This window comes from Natrix helvetica, assembly GCF_964273705.1.
Source record: "Natrix helvetica genome assembly, chromosome: Z".
Taxonomy (NCBI): Eukaryota; Metazoa; Chordata; class Lepidosauria; order Squamata; family Natricidae; genus Natrix; species Natrix helvetica.
The window spans coordinates 33823059-33849718 of NC_138554.1; the positions used below are offsets into that span (position 1 = coordinate 33823059).

The 26660-nt window shown below is 36.4% G+C and overlaps 2 protein-coding genes and 1 pseudogene across 3 annotated transcripts; 2 read left to right on the forward strand and 1 right to left on the reverse strand.

Annotated features, from left to right (window-relative positions):
* Window positions 1–12910: 12910 nt before the first annotated feature.
* Window positions 12911–13828, forward strand: LOC309401504 (olfactory receptor 14A16-like; the record flags this gene model as incomplete). Its single annotated transcript, XM_081970566.1, has 1 exon — window positions 12911–13828. The coding sequence occupies one exon, from the start codon at window positions 12911–12913 to the stop codon at window positions 13826–13828; it is 918 nt and encodes a 305-aa protein (XP_081826692.1).
* Window positions 13829–17908: 4080 nt separating this feature from the next.
* On the forward strand, window positions 17909–19954 carry LOC309401505 (olfactory receptor 12D1-like; annotated as a pseudogene). The gene is made up of 3 exons: window positions 17909–17949; window positions 19005–19606; window positions 19868–19954. The product of its transcript is annotated as an olfactory receptor 12D1-like (transcript).
* Window positions 19955–20162: 208 nt separating this feature from the next.
* LOC309401506 (olfactory receptor 5V1-like) lies at window positions 20163–26660 on the reverse strand (the record flags this gene model as incomplete). Its single annotated transcript, XM_081970567.1, has 2 exons — window positions 20163–20885; window positions 26643–26660. 2 exons carry the CDS (start codon window positions 26658–26660, stop codon window positions 20163–20165), a joined length of 741 nt encoding a protein of 246 aa, XP_081826693.1.

Consider the following 26660-nt stretch of genomic DNA (forward strand, 5'->3'; position numbering starts at 1 on the left):
AAAAGAGGCTATTTAAAGCGAATGTATGATTTGTGGAAACAACAATATCCAGATTATTATTATTATTATTATTATTATTATTATTATTATTATTATTATTATTATTATTATTATTTCTACTACTACTATTATTAAAATGATCTCCTCTATAGACTAAGAAATTAGAAGAATAAAATAGCAATTAAAATTATTAGTATTATTAAATTATTTTCATATATGTAAATATGCATTTCTTCTACATGTCTATTTTTGCTAGATGAACACAAGGTTTTATAAACTGAAATTAGATGGAACTCCTCAAGCTGTTTTGAGAAGTCAAGGAAACACCAGGGAACACAGATATTTTATTAACATATTAAAAGATTACTTGCATGTTCTGATAGTTAGCCTTGTTTCTATTGACAACTGTGAGATGAAAAGTTCATATATTTGGGTAAAATATTATATGTCTGAAATTTCACCAATAAACTCTATTAAAGTTTGAATATGAATTTCTTAAAAAGGAAATGCTTAGAAATGCTTGATGTACTTTTTGTTTTTGTTTTTCAGTTGAACTATAAGTGATATAATAATTCAGAGAAGAATTGTCAGTCTTTTACATCTTGGGTTACAGAGTATAGAAGTGTGTGTGTGTGTGTTTGTATTAAAGTACTAACAAATTTTAAAATGTAATCATATTTCAGATTTGTTGGTTATCTTCCCGGATTGTACTGTCTATACTATCTATTATACATACTTTTAATTTTTTCTTTAAAATGCATAACAATAACAAAAAACAAATATAAATTTGTTTCTCTGTTAGCTCCTAAATCCATATTTCTATTGAGCCACAATCTATCTATAAAACAAATAATGGAATTGTACCAATTAAACAAAAATTCACTGCCTGGTTCCAGAATGATATCCATGAAAAAAAATATTCCTATATTTAACAGATTACTGTATATAATATTGTTTCCCACATTTGACTACGGAAGAAGATAAGGTATCAATTTGTTTCAATCTTATAATTGCTATGAAATTAGCAATTGTGATTATATATCCCTCAATCTTTTCATACAAGGACATTTGATAAAATTATAATTATTCTATATGTTATGCATTACTGTTGGATGGTGCCATCTTGTTTCAGCTTTATATAAATTATTTATTCTCTGGTGAAATTCTCAATCCCATTCCTACAGAACAGGAGGGACCCGAATTCACTGAATACACAAAGGAAGAGGAGAAAAGGGAAATTATTCTCCATGTTTTTGTTAATTAATATTTCCCTATCCAACAGTTTGCAAATGAAAATAAAGACTGTTACATGTAGTTGCAAGCCTTATTAATTTATCTCAGCCACAATAATGAAGCATCCTAGAGTTTTGCAGATTCATTGATTGAGTAAAATAAGTTTATCACATTAGTAGATTTGTACCTTCCATTGGCAAATATGCATGGATTTGACTATCAACACAGGAATGCAAAAAGTAAATAATCCTACTTTCCACCTTTATCATTTCCTTCATGTTCACTTCTTCTGTCCCGAGACTGGCAATCTTACTTCGAGCTTTAGACTTTATGGATTAGTCATTTGGCCTAATTTTTGGACTTTCTTCCTTTTTCCTACACCCAGTTTGTTCTAATATCAACTGCCATTTTTGCTTATATAAGGCAAATAGTGCATTGTTTGTTTGTTTTCTTTGGCCCTTGGACTCTAAATTCTAAGTAACTAGTCAAAAGCAATCTAAAGGTTTCTCAACAATTTTTGTTTGCCTTGGATTTCCTTTTCCAATTTTGTATTTTCTCCTGGGATCCTTTGTCATGATCCCATTATCAGATACATGGAATTGGTGTGTTGTTTTCTTATTTCAGGAAGACAGTATTTTAAATATTTTTTTTCTTTTCTTTGGTCCTCTTGGCATATGCCATGTCCCCTGTTTTAAATTTCTTTGGAAACCCGTGACCTAGGGGTCATGGGAGCAGAATGGGACAACTAACTGCAGCCAACTCATCATGGTCAACTTGCCACCATCAACCTGCCACCACCAACTTGCTGCCATCTGCAGGGCAACTCCACATGTTCAACTTGATGTGAGGAAAAGTCACCATGTGCAGTCAGAGGAAGAACCACATGGGTGGGTGAGTAAGTGGATGGGCAGAGCACGGACTCCAGAATGTGTCAGAGTGAATGGTGGGAAGGTGGAGACAGCCAGATGCTTCTCATTTTCAGAGCCATGGCCATACCTAGCTTAGCTGCAGCAACCATGCCAAGCTCAGGCTTCCATCACCACACCAGGCTCAGAATTCCATGCCAAGCTTGGAGTTATCATCTCTGCACTTGGTTCAGAATTAATGCTGCTGCTGCACTGGGCTCAGAACTGCCATCATGCTAGGCTCAGAGCTGTTGCCACTGCCATGCTAAGGTCATAACTGCCTCCAGTGCCACTGCCATGCTGGGCTTAGAGTCGCCACTCTCACCACATCTACCCAACCTAGTAGAGCAGGGAGACAAGGAATGTTGTGGCTCCCTTTTTAGCAAGGTACAACTGTACAAAAAAACAATATTAAAAACTATCCAACAATCACTTTTATAAGTCAAGACTGTGCAAACATTCGCCTCAACCTTCAAATCTGCCAGACGGATTGCTGAAAAATATAACTTTGCCAGAGTCTATAAACTCATCTTAGTCCATTCTCTTTGTTATCAGGACAATAGACAGATTCTTTTCAGTGGAATTTATTATAATATAAGAAGGATAATTCCACCTATCCCTCTTGCTCTGAGGTGAGCTCTAATCTTTCCTCCAAGTATAATCAGAATCATTCAGAAGAACCCTCTTGAAGGAAAAGCCAGAGAAAAATGTGTTGAAACGTCTGAAATGAAAGTCCTTTGTCTAATATTGAACTTTAGGATATACAATTTGGCTTCCAATTAGGCAAAGGAAGGTCTGTTATGGTCCTCCACTGAGTTGGACTTACATTGAGTCCAAGAAGATTGATCCTCACAAAAGTTGAACCAACTCTCTAGGATTTGCCTGCCTTCCTAAACCTTGGAATCACAATCTTCCTGTTACTTGAAAAAGTCTTGACATTCTATTCCTTCAAAAAGCCAGTTGTCTTCATCTGATTAGCTAAATTTAAGATTAGATAAAGAAGAAATATGACAATGCTCATATTTTGAATTTGTCTGATTTCCCCAGTTCCATATTTTCAGGAAGCCAAGGAACACAATGAACAAGCCTGTCCAAACAAAATTGGCAATACTATTGCTTAAGGACCTTATCCTGTGGTTTACCATCTCAGTTAACATTGTCTTTTGAAATCCAGAGCTCTGCACAAAAAAATATAATTTAGAAATGTATTTTTCTTTGCAGGAAGTCTTCAAAAGCTTTGCAGTAGAGGCCTCACTTTTTCTGCTTTGCATTCCACTATAGCTGAATATTATGTCAGTTTCCACATTTCCTTCATTTTCAATTTTTTTCTCAGTTGAAACAAATGTGGTGTTGCCTGAACTCTTCACCTTTCTCTTTCTGATCCGAATAATGTGCTAAATTTTCACTTGTCATTAATACAGTTCCTTATTTTACTGTTTTCTATATTAGTTGTAAGTATTTTTCTGCCTATTTAATAAAGGTCCCCACAAAAGAAGTTTTATAAGATAACCCAATCACTACAAGAAGAGGGAGTCAAACTATTCTCCAAGGCATCTGAGTATAGAACAAGAAGCAATGGGTGGAAACTAATCAAGGGGAGAAGCAACTTAGAACTGAGGAGAAATTTCCTGACAGTTAGAATAATTAATCAGTGGAACAGCTTGCCTCCAGAAGTTGTGAATGCTCCAACACTGGAAGTCTTTAAGAAGATGTTGGATAGCCATTTGTCTGAAATGGTATAGGGTTTCCTGCCTAGGCAGGGGGTTGGATTAGAAGATCTCCAAGGTCCCTTCCAACTCTGCTATTGTATTGTAATACCACCAACAATATTTTCACAGAAAGGTCATGACACCAATAATTAATAGTAATAGTCAGAAATTCCATAGAATCCAGAAATTTCATAGCTCCATAGGTGTACATTTAGGAAAGCATCTTTCTAAGAGGTGACAAACAATATTATACTATAACTATGTGCCATATTGATTTATTCTATTTAAGAAACAAGAATAGTGTCTGCTTAGTTTTGCTATGGCAAATGTCTTATGTTCTTACTTCAGTAAAATGGTCTTAATGTATACAAAAGTGTCCATGCCTCATCTTTCTTTTCTTTTTATTTGCTATTTGTTATAGATGTATATCTTATTAGTTAAGTTTTATTATGTTTGACTTGCCAAATATATATTTTTGTTACAATTATTTCTGTCTACTTGTATCACCTTTTGATTTCTTTTTAGTGATGGAAAACCAAACAAAAGTTAGTGAATTCAAATTATTAGGCTTTAGCAAAGTCTTGGAACTTACTCTTTGCAATCTTTTTGAAGTTGTATTTGGCAACTTCACTTGGGAATGGCACTAAACATAAAAGCAATGTAATTATATTCCACTTTTTTCAAACAAAGAAAATTATTGATAAAAGATACACAAACATTGCAATCTCATGTATAAGAATCAAATTGCAAGAAATATTGTACTACTATGTAACTTTATTTCTGAATGGAAATATTTCCAGTCAATTCAATTCTTGTACAAATATCATAAACTCAGTTTAAAATATTAAGAAAAGAATTGAACAATCCTTAAATCATTTCTCTTAACAACAAATATTTTAATAAAAGATTATTACAATATAAGGACATTTTTCAGAGGTATACTATACATATCTTCCCATATTCTATTACTATAGATTTTACATACTTTTGAAATTGCATTTGCTTTATCTATTTTCTTTAAATTGCATATAATACATTTGCTTCTATGTTAGCACCTGCATTCATATTTATATTGAGCCACAAAATATCTATAAAACAAATAGTGGAAATGTATCAGTAAAGCAAAAATTCACATCTTTGTTCCAGAGGGATATCCATGAAATATATATATAAGTATATAACATTCCAATATATACATAGGATTATTGTTTTCCATATTTGACTAGAGAAGGAAATAGGGGATCCAGTTATTTCAGTCTTATAATTTCTAGGCAAATGAGCTTTAGTTTCTATTCAGTCTCAGTAATCTCTAAAGTGCTTCTTTTACTTCTTTGTTCCATAGAATACTGGGATAAAAGGATTGAGAGCAGGAGTGACCATAGTACATATTATAGCTGCAATTTTGGAAGGAGGCGTAAAATAGGTTTAAATTATTGAACTGGTAGAACAATGTTACTACCATCATATGGGAGGAACATGTGGAGAAAGCTTTCTTTTTTCCTTGCGCTGGATGGATTTTCAGAATGGAAGAAACAATATAGATATAGAACACTAGAGTCAGCAGGAAGCAGCCAGCTCCCCAAAAAAGATAAGTTACTAACATCAGATATTGGTTGAAGGTTTTGTTAGTGCTAGATAGCTGAATTAATCAGGGTATCTCACAAAAAAGTGATTGATGGCATTACATGCACAGAAGGAAAAATGGAGAACAGAGAGAATATGGACCCTGCTATTTAGAATACAAAACTTCCATGTCCCAATCATTAGATAGCCGCAAACCTTACAATTCATAATTACAGTATAGTGTAAAGGATGATATATGGCCACAGAGAGATCAAAATCCAGTATAGACAATAGCAGCAAATCAGTGACCAAGAGCATGACACATAAATACGGCTGTGTTAAGAAACCTTAATAGGATATGGATTTTTTTTCTCAATTATATGTCTCAGAATTTGGGGAACAACTGTTGTGATGGAACAAATATCCAACAGGGAAGAGTTCACCCAAAAGTAATGCATATGAGTGGGAATTATAGGACAGAGTTTGATCAGGAAAACTGCCCCTTTCTCTCTTGTTTTCAGATTAGCTCTCATTTTTACTTCAGGTTGAATCAAAATCATTCAGAATGTATTGAGAGCAGAAGCCATCACTGAGTTTTTCTTCTTCTTGGAAAGATTTTTTTTTCAAACATATAAGTAACCAGGTAACAAAGAATGAATAAGTGCATGGATAAAATGAAGAGGCTAAATGTGATTGATGTGACATTGAGGTACAAAATTGTTTCTCCTTTATCACTAAGTTAAGGTGTACCTGTTCAACACCACCAACAATAGTAAACCCGGGAAACCTGAATCTTACAACATTGTCCGTACCATTGACTGTAATGACTGTCCTCTCCGTTCCACAAATGCATTATGTTATGGTCTATACGGGGTGGCACGTTTATGCTCAATTCCAGTTTGCTTAAGCATAGTTTGAAAACTCTGGTTTACAAATTCAGTTCTATTATCAATTACAATGGTAACTACTTTAAGTTTTGTTTTCCTCTCAGCAAATTTTATCCAGTTACAAAATTGCTGGAACGTTTCTGTTTTGTCTTTTAATAAATAACAAAAACCATATCTGGAATAGTACTTAATACTTAATACATAATGAGCACCCCCGATAGTTGGTTTCATAGGACCAATCAAATCAGCAAATACAACTTCTAGAGGTTTCTTAGTTTTAAAGCCATTTAGCATTCTTCTCAGAGCTAGCAAAGAATATTATACTATAATTACATCTTGCATTGGGTAGGTTTATTCTGATTGAGAAACATGAGTAGTGGAGATCGCTTCCGGTTTCCGAAGGTGACAGACGTTGGTCTGCTATTCGCTTCTCTGGTGGGCTCCTTTTAGGAGCACAGGCAGTCTTAGAGGGACCACCTGCCATAGGGCAGCTTGCTGGAATCCCCCGGATAGGTGGCAGGCATGGGGGTGGTGGTTCCAGTTTCGCCTCAGGAGCTGGAGAGGGTAGGGGGTGCATAGCAGCACCTTTGCTGAATGGATTCCAGAAGGAAAGAGTTAACTACATGCAGTGGCTGAAGTGCTGGAGGTGAGAAGTTCGCTCCAATCAGTTAAGGAGATTAAAAGCAGTTAGCTTTTAATTGATGAGCAGCGGCTTTTTTGTAAGTTGTGGATTCAATCTGTTTGAAGTAGGAAGATTGGGGGGGGTTGCTTTTTTCTTCTACCCCTCTCAGGCAAAGCAGCATTTGGACTATCTCTCAATCTCAGAATGAAGAGAGAGCGCAAAAAGTTGAATTAGCCACTTGAACTAACTATGTGAAAAGATTTATAGCATAACTGCAAGAGCTGATTGTTTTGAAAGCTTTATGGAAGTTTTTAATGTTCTGCTCCTGATTCCAAAGTGGAGCTAAGATGGCCTGCTTCCGTCTTCTTCTTCGCACTTATAAATGAAGTCTGCCTTTTGAAACTACCTTTGAAGAAAGTCTGGCTTTATATTATCCCCCCTGAAGGACTCTTGGAGCCTCTCCTGTTACATGGTCTTTCTGGATTTGGATTATTTGATTTCTTTTTTTTTTTTTTTTTGAGTGACTTCTTGGCTTGGAACTGTGACAGAGGGTTAATTTTAACTTTTGGATTTGCCTGTCTTCTCGGACTCGCTCAACTGTGCGCTTCACAGATGCCATTTCTTTTGCAAAAGATTTATACTCTTTCTGAACTTAGACAATGTAGCCCAGAAAACCACCTACAGGCAAAGCAGCCTCAGCACCAACTTCTTCTACATCCAGTCCAACGATTCAACAGACAAAAATTTCATCATTTTCACAAGAAAGGACTGGAGAGTTCAAAAGATTTATCTGTTACTCAAATGTTTCAAGCTCTTATGCAGGGACAAAATGAGTTGAAAAAGGAGGTAGCAGATTTTAGAGAAGAGCTTAAAAGTGTGCAGCAGCAAATAACAGAAAATAAACAGAGAATTGGTGTGCTGGAGGGCTGGGGGAGGAGGCTAAGGCAATCCAGAAAGGGAATATAGAATTGGAAAATTTTATACTAAAGATAGAACTTGAAAGACTGTCCTTCTTTCTCAGATTCCAGAATCTATCGGAGACAGAAGATGAATATCTTAAGGATATCATGAGTACAATTTTAGCAGAATATATTAAAAGAGATAAAGAACAGTTGTGGTGGGATATGGATCTGTTTTATAGGATTAATTCAGCATATGCCAGAACACATAATGTTCCAAGGGAAGTACATGTTAAATTTCTTAGGAAGACCATGAGGGATGAGATTCTAGGGGCTCAAAGGTGGGGACCACTAAAATATAAAGATAAAGAAATTGCCATTCTTAAGCAAATTCCCCCCCCCCCAAAAAAAAAGAGAGATAAGAGGAGGAAGTATTCCTCCTTATCAAAGAAATTATATAACAAAGGAATTTGGTTTGCCAGAAGGAATGCTGATCTTCTGGGAGGGAAACAGAATTATAATTAATTCAGTTGTGGAGGCAGAGGCCTTCATGAAAAAACACAGTAGGCTCCTAGAGGACGAAACCATTAGAGGTAGTGAAAAAGGTGACAATACACAGGATATAAGGGAGGGAGGGGATGTGGCTCCCCCAGAGGACAGGGGGGAGGGAGCAATATTGAAAAAACTCAGATCACAAAAATAAATATATTTGAAATATTGCAATTGTTGAGATATTAGAAAATGACAAAAGAGATGATTGAACATATGGCTGACACAATGTATAATAAGATACTGTTTTTGCTTATCTGTTACTTTTTGTATTTCTTTCTGTAAAAGTTATGAGATCTGGAGAAGTTTCTACTTTCGGCATGATGTAGCTGCAAAACTTTTTGTATATCCACCTACTATTAAGGTTTTTGCCTAATGCTTTTGGTACACTTACATTAAATTTTATTTGATTTAGAATGAAAATATAATTAATGTATTTTTATTACAAATTTGTAACTGAGTCAGAAATGCTCCATTAGAGATAAAATTATGTAAGCAAATATAATCTCTGCACAAATTATAAATATACAACATTAAACAATAGTTTCATATTGTATCATTTCATCAATGATTTTCTAAGCATTTTAATAAGGAAATTCTCTTACCTTGAAGCTTATTTTTTGAAAATATAACTCTTCCAATCTGTATAAATATAAATGTTTTGTAGCCTTTTTTGTTTTGCAGAAAACTTTTGCCATCTTACTGTTCATTCCTTTGGGATCGCCACAATTTATGTCAAGGGCTTCTTGGTTCATGGAGTATTACTGTTTTTTATTGTGAATACTAAAGTGCTACCCAGACAAACCCAGGGTGTAATCTGAGGGTTGTCTTCGACTTGATTGAGGAGCAAGTGGCAGTCATGGTCAAAATGGCTTTTACACAAATGTTATGTGCCTATAAGACTTTCACAGTCACCCTCACCCTGATCACCTCTCATTTGGATTCATGTGCTCTACACGGGGCTACACTTGAACAGTATCTAGAAGCAGCCCACATGATTTTGTGTAAGTTCCATTTTTGCATATCTTTTGCAGGAGCAGTATTGGTTACTGATTTCCTTCTGGTTGCAATTCAGGTGCTGGTTATTATATTAAAAACCTATTTGGATTGAGATCAGGTTATTTGACAGACTGTTTCTTCCCAAATACATCTACTGGTCCATCAAAGCAGGAAGGCAAGGCATTTTTTAGATTCAAACTAGCAAGAAATTAGTTCCTGTGGAACCTAGGAAAAGAGGCTTCTCTTTGGTGATTCTCACCCTTTGAACACCATTTCCCTAGATTTAAAATTGACCCCCACCTTGTTGCTTTTTTGCAAGGCCTTGAAGACATGGTTTTGTCAGTGGGTTTGGGGACCCCCATTTGGAGCCAATTAAATGACTTCTCTGATTCTGTTGTTACTGTCACAGGATGGGGTGAGGTTAAACAGTGGGTTTTCTATGATGTGCATTACCCAGAATCGCTATCTATGTTTTGGGTGGCTATATAAATTTGTTTATTAAATGAACCAGTGGGTGCCAATTGGATCATTATATAGCTACACAGAATAAATAGTATTTAAATTAGAGATTTAATAAATAAATAAATTAGTATTATCTAAGGCACAGGATCTTAATCCAGTATAAAGGATTGATATGTTCCTTAATTAGGGATGTCTGGTACATACCGCATTAAGGAACACTATGTGACTACATGGAATAAATATTATTTAAGTTAGAGGTTTATAGAAGAAAAAAGACCAAACACTGCAAGTGTCAAGCAACCATTCTGTAAGGTAGAATATCTTGTTACTAGTAGCTTGTCTCTAAATTCAAAAATAAATGTCACTATGTTTCTTTTTGAAATAGTGCAGGTATATGAAACACACAAGGAATAAAACTTACCCACCTCTACACATGTAGTATCAGAAAATAACTTACAAGATCAAATTAATAAGTCATATTGCAGAGCTTTATTTGTAATGAACACTCACAAACAATTCCTAGATATTTTGATGCAATATCTATTTCTCCAAATGCAAAATAACAATAAAAGAAATGGGTATAAGATATCTGCACCTTTTCTTCTTTGTTTTAAATCAACATGAAAATTGGACTTAGTCTCCAAGGAATTATATTGAAACACAATAGAAAACAAAGGGTGACATAACTGCTGTTTTTTTTTTTTCATTCTTCATAGCACATGAAAAGAGGCAACATATAGCAGGTTGTCATCCAGATATAAATTAGGACCACAAACACAGTGGTAAGTAAAGACAATCATAACTATGTATTTAAGATTTCAGTTTTGAAATAATTGAGAAATGCTACATATAGGAATAACGTAATGCATAGCATGATAGAAATAAATCTTTGCTCTCTATCACTGTAATGCATACTGTGATAGAAATAAGTCTTTGCTCTGTATCACTGATTTTTAGGTAAGTTTATAATACTGCTTTTTTTTCAAGATCTTATTATTAGTCTTAAGGTCTGAAATATGGCAAAAGTAAGCTAATGCTTCAGCTGTTGGAAATATATGACTTGACATGTATGTATTTGTTTTGAAATATTCATATAGGGAAAAATAACTGAATTTTACACCAATAGTATATCATGTAAGCAGTTTTCATAAATCAGATTATTATAAGAAATATGTCTCGAATGTTGATTCTTAATGATATCACAATAAGAGAAAAGAACCCTTTTAAACATTCAAAGGTATTATTTATTTATTTACAACTTAGCATAAAGGGAATATAATTTTGCTTTCCTCACATAATAAATAATGATTTGATTATATTGTTTAATGTTTATTTAATTTAACACAGATCTTAAATAGACATAAAGTCATTATGGTTAATTTACAATTAGAATTACATATGTGAAGCATTGGATGATAATTTTATATCCAGTTTAAATCAAAATAAGTTATTGTCGAACAGGAATGTTTAACATTATACTGTTTCTCTCTGTCTCTATCTCTGCCTGTCCCTAACCCAATTTCCATTTCCATCTCATCTCTCCTATCTTTAAGTGTGGTTGTATATATTTATTATGGTAGTCAAATAATTATTTTAGGAAAACAGAAATAATTAGAAAAAATGTATTGCTACTTATGATTCAGATGTGTATTTGATTCCCTACGAAGTTAGTACCCCTTTTTTTCAATTTTTCAACATTATGGCATCATTCTCCAAAATGACTTTTTGTCAATGGAACCCACTGCAATGTAAGTTGCCCAATATAATATAGAAAAAAAAGTTTGTATACATGTCTTACATGTGTGAAGTGCATTTTGCATTTTGAGAATGGATAGTATATATTTATATATGTATTCTGTTATGTCCTTAACAGAGCATAACAGAATGACAGAGTTGGAAGGGACCTTGGAGGTTTTCTAGACCAACATCTTGTTTAGGCAGGAAACCATATACCATTTCAAACAAGTAGTTGTCCAATCTCTTCTTAAAAATCTTAAGGTGTTGGAGCATTCACAAATTTTGGTGGCAAGTTGTTCCATTGATTCATTCCTCTAATTAATTTCTCCTTAGTTCTAGGTTCGTTCTCTCCTTGATTAGATTGCACCCATTGCTTCTTGTCCTGTCCTCAGATGCTTTGGAGAATAGGTTGACTCCCTGTTCTTTGTGGCAACCTTAGATATTGGAACACTACTATCATGTAGTCCTTCTTTTAATTAAACTAGACATACCCAATTCCAGCAACTCTTCTTTATATGTTTTAGCCTCCAGTCCCTTAATCATCCTTGTTGCTCTTCTCTGCACTCTTTCTAGGCTCTCAACATATCTTTTTGCATTATTGTGACCCAAACTGGATGCAAAATTCTAAGTGTGGACATTATAAAGTGGTATTAACATTTCGCCTGATCTTGATTGTATCCCTCTGTTAATGCAGCCTAGAACTGTGTTGGCTTTTTTGGCATAACTTATGAACCTCAAAGGTAACTGGTAAATAACAAAATATTAGACATAAAGCTATGTTAGTACATTTAGTAGTAAACTTTATAATCTTATAAAAGTTAATGTCAACTACTTTCTATGAATAGTTTTCTGGGTGATAATTAGCATCTTTAACTGTATCTGCTAAATAATGCAGCTTCATGGAAAATGTGAACTTAATTGGATCCATTCACCATTGACTGCACCACAATGTTTAGTGTCTAAGTCTTCTTACAAATTATCTATGAAGAGTCAAGTATATAGTATATGCCAGATTTCTATACCTTGTTTACTTTATTCAATACTATATTGTTATTTTTTAAAAGGTCTTTTAGGCAGGAGAATCACAAAATGGGTTTATTATAAATTGGCTTGTATAATGCAGAAGGAAAATAATATCATTTTTGTTTTGTATTTTTAAATGTATGAACTCCCTTTTACATTTTGCAAACAGATAATATATTTTGTTTCAAACATGATAATTATAACATATTGGTTTTCATATGTTACTATTGCAAAGAATAATTGCATACCTATTATTTATTTCCAAGACAGACAAATTTCCTAGGATACCCTCTTTCTCTCCAGAAGGAATCAGAGAAAATAAATGGCCAACCAATCCCTTGTGACAGAATTCCTTCTGATGGGATTTACTGATGATCGTGATATGCAAATTATGTATTTTGTGATGTTCCTTGTCATCTACTTACTAGCTTTAATTGGGAATTTACTTCTTAGTGTTGCTGTGATTTTGAATCCCCATCTTCATGCTCCCATGTATTTCTTTTTGGTCAATTTGTCATTCTCTGATGTTTGCTTCATCTCAACTATAGTTCCTAAAGCCATGGCTGCTTCTTTGACAAATAACAAGCAGATCTCCTATGGTGGATGTGCTGCTCAGGTCTTTTCAGTTCTCACCTTTGGAGGTTTTGAACTTGCCTTGCTGACTGTCATGGCTTATGATCGTTATGTGGCCATCTGCCAACCTCTGCAATATATGCTAATGATGAACTGGGGTGCCTGTTTACAAATGGTGGCTACTTCCTGGATAAGCACTTTGATCGATGCTTTGCTGCACACCATTCTCACATTCAGGTTACATTTCTGCAAATTCAGTAAAATTGAGCAATTTTTCTGTGATGTTCCTCACCTATTAATGATTTCTTGTACTGATACAAGAATTAGCCAAATTCTGATTTTTGTTGTAGGGATTATCGTAGACTCATTATGTAGTGGGTTCATTTTTATTTCCTATGGCTACATCTTTTCTGCTGTTTTGAAAATTCCTTCAGTTCAAGGCAGATATAAAGCTTTCTCTACATGTACTCCCCACCTGACTGTCTTTTCTTTATTTTTGATATCTGCTGTGTTTGCTTATATGCGGCCCAAAAGTCTTTCCTCCCGTACTTTGGACTTACTCTCTGCTGTTCTCTACATAGTTTTGCCTCCACTCCTCAATCCTCTCATTTATAGCTTCAGGAATAAGGACATCCAAAAGGCTGTGTGGAAAATGCTTAAAAAATAAATTAGAACTTGTATTTTCTTCAAACACTTTTGGTTGCAGAAATTTGGTTTAAATTTGTTATATTAGATGTAAATAAAATAAAGAAAATATTGACATTTTTTTCATCTGTGAAGGATTTTGAATTTTTCATTTTAAAGTCTGTTCTTCGTGTTATTTTTTAACCACCAACTCTTGGAATTTATACAGAATGGAACAGTCTATACCAGTTGTCTCTTGGAATGGAAGAGGAGGTAGAAAAGATGTTTGGAAGCCCGCTTCATAGATATTACCCTACACACATGAAAGTAACCCAGCATAAAATAATAAAACAACTGTTGCTTTGAGCTCCAAATATATTTTAAGCCTGAATCAGGTTTCTGAATTTCAGGAGAATAGGGAATATCAAGATGGTTCATGAGCAAAATAAATGTAATAAAATGTACTGAAACTACCTTTATGGATGTTTTGATATTCTATGTCATTTAGAAAAAAAAATATTTCAGGTGGTAAGAACCTGATTAACTTAATTCTATGTTTGAATGGCCCTAGGTGGAAAAGTAACAGACTGTCCTTTAGATCAATTCACCAGGCATCTATGTCTAAATGAAGTCAAAATTATTGAATCATATTTTGAAAAAAGGTTATGATTTATTCCAGTTATAATAATATTTTCCCAGTTCCTTGAACTTGAAGGTGATACAAAGATTCTTATCAGACTGACCTTTTTGTCTGCATTCCAGATTTTAAGAACAGTTCTATGTGGTATATTCTTCTATAAATCTAAAACACAGAGTGTGTTATGTCTCACATAGGATGGGTGCACTCATTATTCAAAATCAAGAGAATATTATGCAATTTTAAATGATGGTCTTGGAAATTATCTGGGCTATGTAAACAACAGTTTAAACAACTTGGCTCTATATTCTGTGAGAGATTCTTGTTATTAGGACGAATTATAGCAGTCGAAGAATTGGGTCATGTTTTTAGACTGTAAGTGATAGAAATCCCGATCCAAATTAAATTAACACAACTGAGAATTCATTGTGTCCAATAACAACACTCTTTCTCTTCTTTTTTGACAAACTGTACCTAATTTTTTGGAATGTGTTTATTAAAACTTGTGTAAATGAGTGAAAACTCATTTTCAATTTGTAATCTCTTGCATATGTGGCTGTTGTAGAAACTAATGTATTTATCACAGAATACACTTGATGAAGATGGATCACAATTTGAACGTGTTTTTTAAAGTGGTGACTAAGATCTTAGAGAATTGAAATAAAACTAGATTCTTTTTTATTTCAAAGACAATAAAGAGTTCTAGGAGGCAGGAAATAAATTGTTCTGGTTATTTTGATTTGTTTCAATTAGTATTGAATCCTATACTATGATTAAACACTGGGAAACAGGTAATGGAAATGGAATCCAAATAGTACTTCTGAACTTTCATGTATTTCTTATATGTTACAAGCAACTTTGTATTCTACAGTTGGTTATAATAATAGCCACTACAATTCTTTGACTTTAATTGGGTTGTTTAATGCTGAAAGTATTTGAAGACTAATTATCTGGAAATCTAGAAGCTGCTTGCACTTCCCTCTTTCTAGATCACATTGTTTTTGGTGAGGCACCACTCCAAAAAGAACACAAATAGCAAACCATTGGATTCAGGAAACACTAAAAAGCAGTGCAATTCAGTTGATGCTATCTGTTAGATCGGGTAATGAGAAGGCAGACACAGGCTTAATGTAACAATAGCTCTTTATTGTAGTGGAACAAGTCTGTACAATCCAGCAACTGTTTGGTCTGACAGCAGCCCTTTTATAGGGAGCTGTCAGAGCTCTTAACCAATGGGATTCAATCTCTGTTCCCGCCTGAACAGAGGACCTTGTTGGAAACCACAGCAGACCAGTGACGTGCGGTGAGGTTTATGACTGGTGAGGCTGGTGACGTCACCAAACCGTGTGGTTGCTCCGATCGCACAGGCGCAGCCCAAACGGAGAAGTTTCTCTTATCAGAAATGTCAGAAAGGGACAGACAGGCTGCTGCAGCTCCACTGAGAAGACATTTCTGAGAAGAGAAACTTCTCCTTTCTCTTCCTCCTCCCCCTTCTAGCACTGGTGATGTTACCTAGGCATTTTTTGCATCAGGCGAGCCCGGGATCCTTGCAAGGGAAATGTTAGAAAGGGGCAGGCAGGCTGCCGCAGCTCCACTAAGAAGACATTTCTGAGAATAGAAACTTCTCCTTTCTCCTCCTTCTCCCTGCCCATTCCCTTCTAGCACTGATGATGTTACCTAGGCATTTTTTGCATCGGGCGAGCCCGGGATCCTTGCAAAGGGAATGGGACCACATGTGCAGGGGAAGGGGATCGCGGCTGTGCTAATCTGAGGCTCTGTGCTGCTGAGGAGCCACCTGCACACGTGGTCCCATTCCCCTTGCAAGGATTCCAGGCTCGCCCGATGCAAAAAATGCCTAGGTAACATCATCAGTGCTAGAGGGGGGGGGAGGAGGAGAAAGGAGAAGTTTCTATTCTCAGAAATGTCAGAAAGGGACAGACAGGCTGCCGCAGCTCCACTGAAAAGACATTTCTGAGAAGAGAAACTTCTCCTTTCTCCTCCTCCCCCCCCCCTTCTAGCACTGATGATGTTACCTAGGCATTTTTTGTATCGGGCGAGCCCGGGATCCTTGCAAGGGGAATGGGACCATGTGTGCAGGTGGCTCCTCAGCGCACAGCCTCAGATTAGCACAGCCTTGATCCCCTTCCCCTGCACACATGGTCCCATTCCCCTCCTTCCTGAGCCAACATGAAGGGGACCGTGGCTGCGCTGATTGAGGCTGGAGCTGAGGAGCCTCCTGCACACATGGTCCCATTCCCCTTGCAAGGATCCCGGGCTTGCCTGATGCAAAAAATGGCGAGATCGGCACACTTGGGGCTGCTGCTGAGATGTCCAGGGAGGCTAAACCAAACCGCGTGCCACTCCCAGCCACTTTCACGGCTTCCCGGAGTATTTTTTTTTTATTTTCATGATGAGAGCTTTGAGGCTCTGCCTCCCCTGCCTCCCCTGACTGCACGTCACTGCAGCAGACAGAGTTAATATCTAACACCCCTCCCCTCTTAGTTAGGATGTTTCTATTAGTCACGTAATCAAGCAGGTAGGTGGATTTTTGTTTAGTCTTACCAGACCTGTGCAGTTCATTTGGAACCGGTTCTTTGGGCAGGTCGGATGGGCCTGTCTGCTCTCCAGCTCCGCTCGGTGGAACCTAGTGGAACTTTTCCCAGGCCACGGCTGGAGCTTCTAGGATCTGCCCGTTTGGAGCTCACTGTGTGCCTGCAACAAATTCAGATAATTCCCCGGTACCCTCGGGTTTGAGCTGGCTATAGAGGGAGGGAGTGCTTGCTCCTTTCGGGTAGGGCCTTGGCTGATTTGTTCAGGAGTTGCATCTGGTGATCTGAGATTGGAGTGGGAGAGGCGACCACAGAGTTGTTCAACATGCCTCCTCCAATTTCTACCATTCTCTAGCTCTAACAGATAAGAGCGAGACCCAGTGATACCTATCATCAGGGCAGGGATCCACAGAGTCCCACCAGCGTAGTTGTGGGCTTATACTGAGTCCCCTACGCTAAAGTTTCGAATTTTGCTTGTGGAGTCATGGGGCGATGTGGCAGAGTAGTTTGGGTGTGGCCGTTCTAATTGGGACCTTAGCCGGCGACCCATGAGAAGCCCGGAAGGGCTTGTCCCGGTAGTGGCACTTGGCGTGATGTGTTGGATTAACAAATTGTGATCAACCCGTGTTTCCCAATCCCCCGGGCCCATCCTAGTGAGGGCCTCTTTTGCAGATCACACCATTCTCTCTGCCTGACCATTGGAAGCCAGATGGAATGGAGCAACCAGGGCATGCCTAATTCCCTGACTTGCTAAGTAGGTCTCGAATTGAATGGCCGTGAATTGGGGCCTGTTGTCAGAGACCAAGACATCGGGCAGGCCATGCATGGAGAAAAGTCTCTGTAGCACCTTGATGACCACCTCTGCAGTGGTGGACGTCATCAGGACTACCTCTAACAACTTCGAGTACGCGTCCGCAACTACAAGGAAAGTTTGGCCATGAACCTGGCCAGCGAAGTCTATGTGCACCCTAAGCCAAGGTGCTTGAGGGCGCTCCCACTCCTTAGCGGGTGCCTCTGGGGGAGTTGGTCTGGACTCCTGGTACAGTGTGAAGGTAGCCACCCATTCTTAGTGCCCTCCTAGAGGACGGAAGTTTAAGAAGTAGTGAAAAAGGTGACAATACACAAGACATGAAGGAGGGAAGGGCTGCGGCTCCACCTGGGGACAGAGGGGAGGGAACAATAATGGAAAGACTCAGGTCACAAAAATAAATATATCTGGAATATCATTGTAATTGTTGATATATTAGAAAGTTGCAAAAGAGATGATTGAACACATGGTTGGTACAATGTATAATAAGATGCTGTTTCTGCTTATCTTTTATCTTTTGGGGTTTTTTTCTTTCTATAAAAGTTGTGAGAATTGGAGAGATTCCTACCACTAGCACGATGGAGCTGCCAAAAATTTTTTTGTATATCCACCTACCCTTTTCCCATAAATTTTAAAAACCAATGAAATTCTTTAAAACGAGAAACATGAGTAGTGTTTGTTTACTTTTTGCTATTGTAAATGTCTTATGTTGTTATTTCAATAAAATAATAGTCCTAATATATTTAAAAAATGTCTATGCCTCATCATTTTTTTCTTTTTATCTGTTATTTGTGACAGAATTGTACCTTATTAGGCTTAGCAAAGTTTTGGAACTTAAGAAAATATTCTCTGCAATCTTTTCTATGTTATGTTTGGCAATGTTACTTGGGAATGGAGCTATTTGTATTGCATTTTTAACCAGTGGTGGAATTCAAATAATTTAATAACTGGTTCACTGCCCTAATGATTTCTTCCAAAAACTAGTTCACTTAACTGCTCAGAAAATTAACTTCAGTTCTGCCAAAGTGGTGCGAACTGGCTGAATCCCACACTGGTTTTAACTGAACAGACTTATATATTTTTTCTTATAAATCTTTCCTGCCTTGATATCTTCCAGTATTCAACAACAGTACCAAAAATGTTCTCTGGCTTTCTGTCAGAACTGACAGAAAGCCAATTTCATTCAATGACTGCATTATCCAACTGTTGTTCTATTCCTGGACAGCAGCGAAGCCATTCTTCTTGATGTCATGGCCTACGACTGTTATGTTGTTATGTGCAAGCCTTTGCACTATACCGTCATCATGAGAAAATAGATTTGCATCCTGATGGCAACTGTTTCTGTCCACTAGCTTTCTTCATGCTTTGATGCATGTAGTAGTGACTGCTCATCTACCTTTTTGTTGACCAAATCACATAGAACATTTTGTATGTGATACAAAACCATTGTTAAAACTGGCTTGTGATGGCACACAACTTATGCTTTTCAATACTGTGACCAGCTGCATTGCAATTGGCCCTTTTCTTATCACAGTCCTCTCCTATCTCTACATTATTACTTTCCTCCTCTTCAAATTGCAGTCACAGAGTGGGCGGCAGAAAGCTTTCTCCACTTGTGGATCTCACCTGTCTGTGGTGGCTTTACTTTATGTTCCTGTGTTGCTTAATTACATGATTCCTACAGTGGGTACATCATCTCAACGAGACATGATACTGACTCTTATGTATAGTGCAATTACCCCTGTTTTGAACCCACTAATTTATACACTGAGAAATCAGGAAGTTAAAAGAGCAGTGAAAAAGTTTTGGGTTAAAACAACACTTAGAGTAAATTTGAATGTTAAAAATATGGTACTTGATTACTCTCTTCATTCCTCCCTTGGGACATGCAGTGCAAATTATTATATGATTTTCTACTGTCCCATTTCAAAATATAAAATGTCCTTCATATTTGAACTTCATTGTTAATAGAACCTTTTAAATTTCAAAGCTGAAGCAGTATTTGTCTGCCTTTAAATTTAATTTCTTTATGTGTACATTTTTTCATGTATCTAATTAAATATTTCTCATACATGCTTATTTTTCTAGATGAATACAAGAGGATATAAACTGAAGTTTGATGGAAGTCCTCAAGTTGCTTTGAAAAGGTCAAAGAAACACCAAGGGCATGTCTAATTAACCTTTTATTTTATTAACATATTACAAGATTACATTCTTGCATGTTCTGATGGTTAGCTTTGCTTTCATTGACATCTGTGGGATGAAAAGTTGATATATTTGGATAAAATATTATATATCTGAAATTTCATCAATAAACTTTTATGAAAGTTTGACTTTCTTAAAAGGAATTCCTTAAAATCCTATAATTGCTAGGCAAATGGATTTAGTTTGTGTTCAGTTCCAGTAATGTCTTTAGTGCATCTTTTACTTCTTTGTTCCATAGGGTATAGATAAAGGGTTTGAGAACAGGAGTGATCACAGTGCATATTATAGCTGCAATTTTGTCTGAGTCTGTATATATGGAAGTAAGTCTAAAATAGGTGTAAATTACTGAATCATAGAACAATGTCACTACCATCACATTGGAAGAACACGTGGAAAAAGCTTTCTTTTTTCCTTGCACTGAATGGATTTTCAGAATGGAAGAAACAATATAAATATAGGAAGCTAGAGACAGCAGAAAGCAGCCAACTCCCCAAAGATCAGTTACTAACATCAGATATTGGTTGACGGTTGTATCAGCACAAGATAGCTGAATCAATAGGGGTATTTCACAAAAGAAGTGATTGATGGCACTTGGTCCACAGAATGACAAATGGAGAACAGGGAGAATATGGCTACTGCTATTTAGAATACCAACTAGCCATGATCCAGTCATTAAATAGTTGCAAACTTTCCAGTTCATTATTACAGTATAGTGCAGAGGATGACATATGGCCACATAGCAATCAAAAGTTATTATAGCCAGTAGTAGCAATTCAGTGGTCAAGAAGATGAGATAGAAATAAGCCTGTATTAAGCAACCTTTAAAGGATATAGACTTCTTTTCATCCATTAAATTCCTCCCGCCGCCCGCTCCTTCGGCAGAACGTCTCTCCGGGGCGTCCTGTGCCCCCCAAGGGGTGGGGAGCCCACCGGGGATGCGCGGGGCGGGCAGTCTCTGCCCGTTGCCATCAGCCGCCGGAACCGGAAGCCGGGGAACAACTGTTGTGATGCAACAAATATCTAACAGAAAGAGGTTCACCAAAAAGTAGTACATGGGAGTGTGAAGTATAGGGCAGAGTTTGATCATGCAAGTATGCAAGTGTTTCCCACTAAAACTACCACATAAGCTGATATAAAGACAACAAACAGAATAAGCTACACATGAGAGATGTTAGAGAAACCTAGCAGGAAAAACTCTGTCACAGAAGTTTAATTAATTCCTTCCATTTTCATAAGTAGCTTTGATCGCAGCGAAGAAATATATTCTAATTGAGAAGCCTTGATTATCAGTGCATAATTTTCTTTGAAAGAAGAGCCCTGGGAAATAACACAAATCTTCTCCTTTAAGATAAATAAGGAATATTATTAAACTGATTTATTTAAACACTCTTCTAAACAACTAAGGAAGGGAAGATGCTGAATGTCTTATGCTTTCTTGGCCAAGATTATAGGAAAGGCTCAAATAGAAGGTCTTAAGTTTTTTAAAAGAATTGTTGAAACAATAATAGCTAAAGCAATAGGACTTAGACTCACTTTATTTTTTGGAGAATAAGACACACCCTTTTTCCTCAAAAAAGAGGCTGAAAATCTGTGGGAGTCTTATACACCGAATACAGTAATTTTTGCCTCCCAAAGCCCCGCCCCTTCACCAAAATGGCCATGCATACCCTTATGGAGGCTTTCAGAGAGCTCCCGGGGGCTGGGGAGGGCAGAAATGAGCAAAAAATGGGCCATTTACTTGCCTCCCCCCGCAGCACTCTATAAGCCTCCATAAGGCTATGCATGCAATATTTTTTTTTACAAAAACCGGGCCCGTTTTTGCAAAAAAATGGGCCTTGTTTGTTTTTGGCACCCCCACCCCCCTGGGAGCATTGTGCAAGCCCCCCCCCCAAGGCTATTCATGCCTTTTTGAGGGAAAAAATTTTTCCCCTTTGGAAAGCTCTTTAACTGATTGATGAGAATTACATTGATCAAGTGCTGTGCCAGCAGAAACACCTACCTATCTACTGTATTTCTCTCTCTCTCTCTCTCTCTCTCTCTCTCTCTCTCTCTCTCTCTCTCTCTCTCTCTCTCTCTCTCTCTCTCTCTCCCTTTACCTACCTACCTACCTACCTACCTACCTACCTACCTACCTACCTACCTACCTACCTACTCTCTCTCTATCTATCTACTGTATTTGTCTTTCTCTATCCCTCTACCTACCAACCTACCTACTCTCTCTCTCCCTACTTACCCACTGTATTTCTCTCTTTCTCTGCCTCTCCCCCCCCCCTCTCCCTCTATCTACCTACCTACTTTTTAAAAAAAATCCCTCTTCAAAACCTTGGTGTGTCTTATACTCCGGTGTGTCTTATACTCTGAAAAATATGGTATATACTGCTTCACAGTGCTTGTACAGCCCTATCTAAGCTGTGCACAGAGTCAGCGTATTGCCCCCAACAATTTGGGTCCTCATTTTCCCCTCCTCAGAAGGATGAAAGGCTAAGTCAACCTTGAGCCTGGTGAGATTTGAACTGCCAAATTGCAGGCAGCCTGCAGTCAGCAGAATGTAGCCTGCAGTACTGCACTCTAACTACTGTGCCACCGCAGCTCATGATCCAAACATTTATTTAATTAGGTAAAATATATGCAGGTGAATTCTGAAGTAAAGACAAAATACTTTAAAATACCAAATCTTCTGCTATTCTGTTATGTCCCAACTCTCATTCCCTAGGCAGAGAATGAATAAATGGTCAGAACATGTCCTCCCTTCTAATAGAAGGTGAATAAATTCTATCCCTTCTCAGGAATTATTTATATTTAATGGTATTTCTGTCAAATTTTGGGGTATTGTAAACAATAATCTGATGTACATCATCTAGCAATTAATACAGTTTTTATATGATAGCAATAGCAATTGCAATAGCAGTTAGACATTTATGAGTTGTGGTGGCACAATGGTTAGAATGCAGTACTACAGACCAGTTCTGCTGACTGCTGGGTGCCTGTAATTTGGAAGTTCAAATCTCACAAGGCTCAATAGCAATAGCCCTTAAATTTATATACCACTTCACAGTACTTTACAATGGAAGACTGAGTCAACCTTGAACCTGGTGGGATTTTAACTGTCAAATTACAGTCAGCTGGCAGTCAGCAGAAGTAGCCTGAACTACTGCACTCTAATCACTGTGCCATCAAGACTCAAGGTTAACTTAGCCTTCCATCCTTCTGAGGTTAGTAAAATGAGGACCCAGATTGTTGGAGGCAAAATGCTGACTCTAAACTACTTAGAGAGGATTGTGAAGCACTGTGAGGAGGTATATAAGTCTAAGTGCTATTGCTGTACACACCATAGTGCTTTATGGCACTCTCTGAGTAATTTACAATGTCAGCATATTGTCAACAATATACATTTGTGAGAACATATACAAATAGTTTACATAAATAGTAAACATTGCTTTTCAATATGACCTCCTGAACATAGATACTAGAAATTCAGAAAGATCTATGCTTGCATTTTTAAACTAATTAATTCAGTTTCCTTTTTAAAAATATAATGTAAGGAAATATGCTTAAAGTCCTAATAGGCATTTTTTCCAAATTTGATGTGATTGCTTAATAACAGACAATACGGTATCATTTGATTTTTCCAAAACAATCATCTGTATATAATTAAGAATCAGCAATCCATGCTGAATTTTAGACATGCCATCAGCAACATCTGATCACTGTTCCAAAAACCAATGCATTGTAAATTAAATGCTTATATTTTAAATAAAAATATAATGAATATATACATTTAAAATATACGCATTGTATGGAACATCATAAACAAGCCAAAAGAAAACAAAATAGTGATATATTTATAACACTTCCCGCAAAACATCTATTATCTATCTATATCCATCCAAATACCCATTCATTTATCCATCAATCCATCATCTATATAGGAATCATTCTCCACTATAATGATTCTTTTCTTTTGCAGACAACATAACGATTACACCACATACACAATATTTTTTACTTATTTGTTTCTAGTTTTTCTCCACCCTGACAAATTTTAACAGCCTCAGAATTAATTCTGTACTGTTCATTTTTATTCTTTTTTCTTAGTTATAATCTTTATTCCAGTCAATTTTCACCTAGTTTTATAATACATATTTAATGTCATACATTTATATTTCTTATATTTAAGCACATTTAATATTATATGCATGGAATATAATGCAAATGTATGTAATTTTTTTTCATTTCTACACAATATTGCTAATAATTTATATATTTATTGGTCTATTTTTTCCGTTCCAAATAAGTTTTTATGACAAGTAACTATGATTATAGGTGAGACAGAGCTGCAATCTGGGATTATGTTGACATTAATCCCTTTCCTACAGTGAATAGAATATGACTGATTAAATAAGTGATAGAAAAAAGATCTAAGTGCACATTATATTTATATTGTGATTACATACTCTCAATCATTTCATGCAGGAACACTTTGATAAAATTGCAACTATCCTATCACATTATGCACCACTGTCTGACTTCTGCCATCTAGTTTCAGCTTTATATAAATTATTTATTATCTGGTAAAATTCTCAGTTCCATTCCCACAGAACAGGAGGGACCAGAATTGACTGAATACACACAAGAGGAAGAGGGGGGAAACAGGAAATTATTCGCCATGTAGTTAATTAATATCTCCCTTTTCAACAGTTTCTGGATGAAGATAAAGTCTGTTTCATGTACAATAGATACATGCCTTATTAATTTATCTCAGCCACAATAAGGAAGCATGCTAGATAGTTGTACAGAATCATTTACAGATAGTCCTCAACTTCCTACTATAATTGAACCCAAACTTTCTATTGTTAAGTGAGACATTTGTTAAGTCAGATTTGCCCCATTTTATGACCTTTCTTGGCACAATTGGTAAGTGAATCACTGCAGCTGCTAAGGTAGTAACACAGTTGTTCAATAAATCTGGCTTCTCCATTGATTTTGATTGCCAAAATATTGCAAAAGTTTATCACACAACCTTGGGAAACAGCAACAGTAATAAGTATGAACCAGCTGCTAAAGATCTGAATTTTGATCACATGATTATGGGGCTGCTACAAAGATTATAAATGTGAAAAATAATAATCAGTCACTTTTTTTAGTGCTGTTATAATTTTTAATGGTCACAAAATGAACTGTTGTATGTTGAGGACTATGTGTATTGACTAAGATAATTTCAGTACATTAATAGACTGTCATCTTCCACTAGCAAATATGTATGCATTTGGCTATCAAAACAGAAATGATAATGTAAAAATTAAATAATCCTGCTTCATATCTTAATCATTCCGTATTATGTTTACTTCTTCTCTCCCAAGACTGGCAACTATCCTTTGAGCTATAGCCTTTATGGATTAAGTATTTGGCGTACTCTTTGGATTTTCTTGCTTCCTCCTATCCCCAATTTGTGCTAATATCATGCCATTTTGGTTTATATAAGGGCAAAAATAGTGCATTATTTGTTTGTTTCCTTTGGCCCTTGGACTCTGTATTCTAAGTAACTGGTCTAAAGCAGTCTAAAGGTTTCCCAACATCTAAGTATCTAAAAATCTAAGTAAGCTTGTGACAGGACAAGGAAGCTTCATCTAAGTAAGCTCCACACAGTCCACATGGTGCAGGGAAAACTCGCTGCAGTATATAATCTAGCAGAATTTCAAACTTTTAAATAATATTGGTGTAAATGGAAAAGTTTGACTGAGTTCCTTATCTATCCCCCATGATTTGGTTCAATTTCTTGCCTAAATTCCCCCCGGCCTTATATGGTAAATAATGAGTTTTCTAAGTAGTTCATGATGTTTGAAAAAAGACCAAGTACGCCAAGCTACTCATTCCTATTGCAAACAAATCTATGTCGTACATAAACCTATCAATTAATTAATTTTCATTTCACAAAGATACATGCTATTCCTTCCCATGTCAGGCAAGTACATATAAATTTCTGCATAAAATACATGCTATACAACTGTGGATAGAACTTGTGAGTTGTGCAATCTACAAGTTAATCATTGCAAATGGCCTGTGATTGTCTTGGTAATTTTTTTTTCATTTTCATAACATATAATCACATGTATATTATTGCATAGCCAGCATCGTTTTGTATTTTTAAATGTTTACATCAATTCATCTTACCATCAAGTCCCAAAACACAATTATTAGCTCTTCTGATCTCCATACATCATATTTGTCCTTATCCATCACTTTCTTCTCCCTCTCTCTCCTCCCCCTCTCTACTTCCTTTCTTTCCTCTGTCATCCTTCCCTACTCTACTTCTCCTTCCTCTCTCCTCCTCTCCCCCCTTTCCACTTCTCCTCTTCCCCCCTCCTTGTCCTCTCTCCTATTACTCTCTTCTCCCCTTGCCTCTCTCCTTTTCTTCTCACTCTTAATTTCATTTACTTGGTGTATTTCAGTTTCTGAGGAAGCACCATTTTATGTTGCTGATATTATAATTCCTTTTTGATATACATATTTAGTTTTAACATTCTTTCTTAAAAAAACAAAATAGAACAAAAAAGTATAGATATATAATCATTGTACTTTTAATCCACCCTCCCCCCCCCCGCCTAATTTTGGTCGAGATATAGACCTAGTTACAATTCCCAGCTATTCTCATCATTACCTTTATATAATTATACAT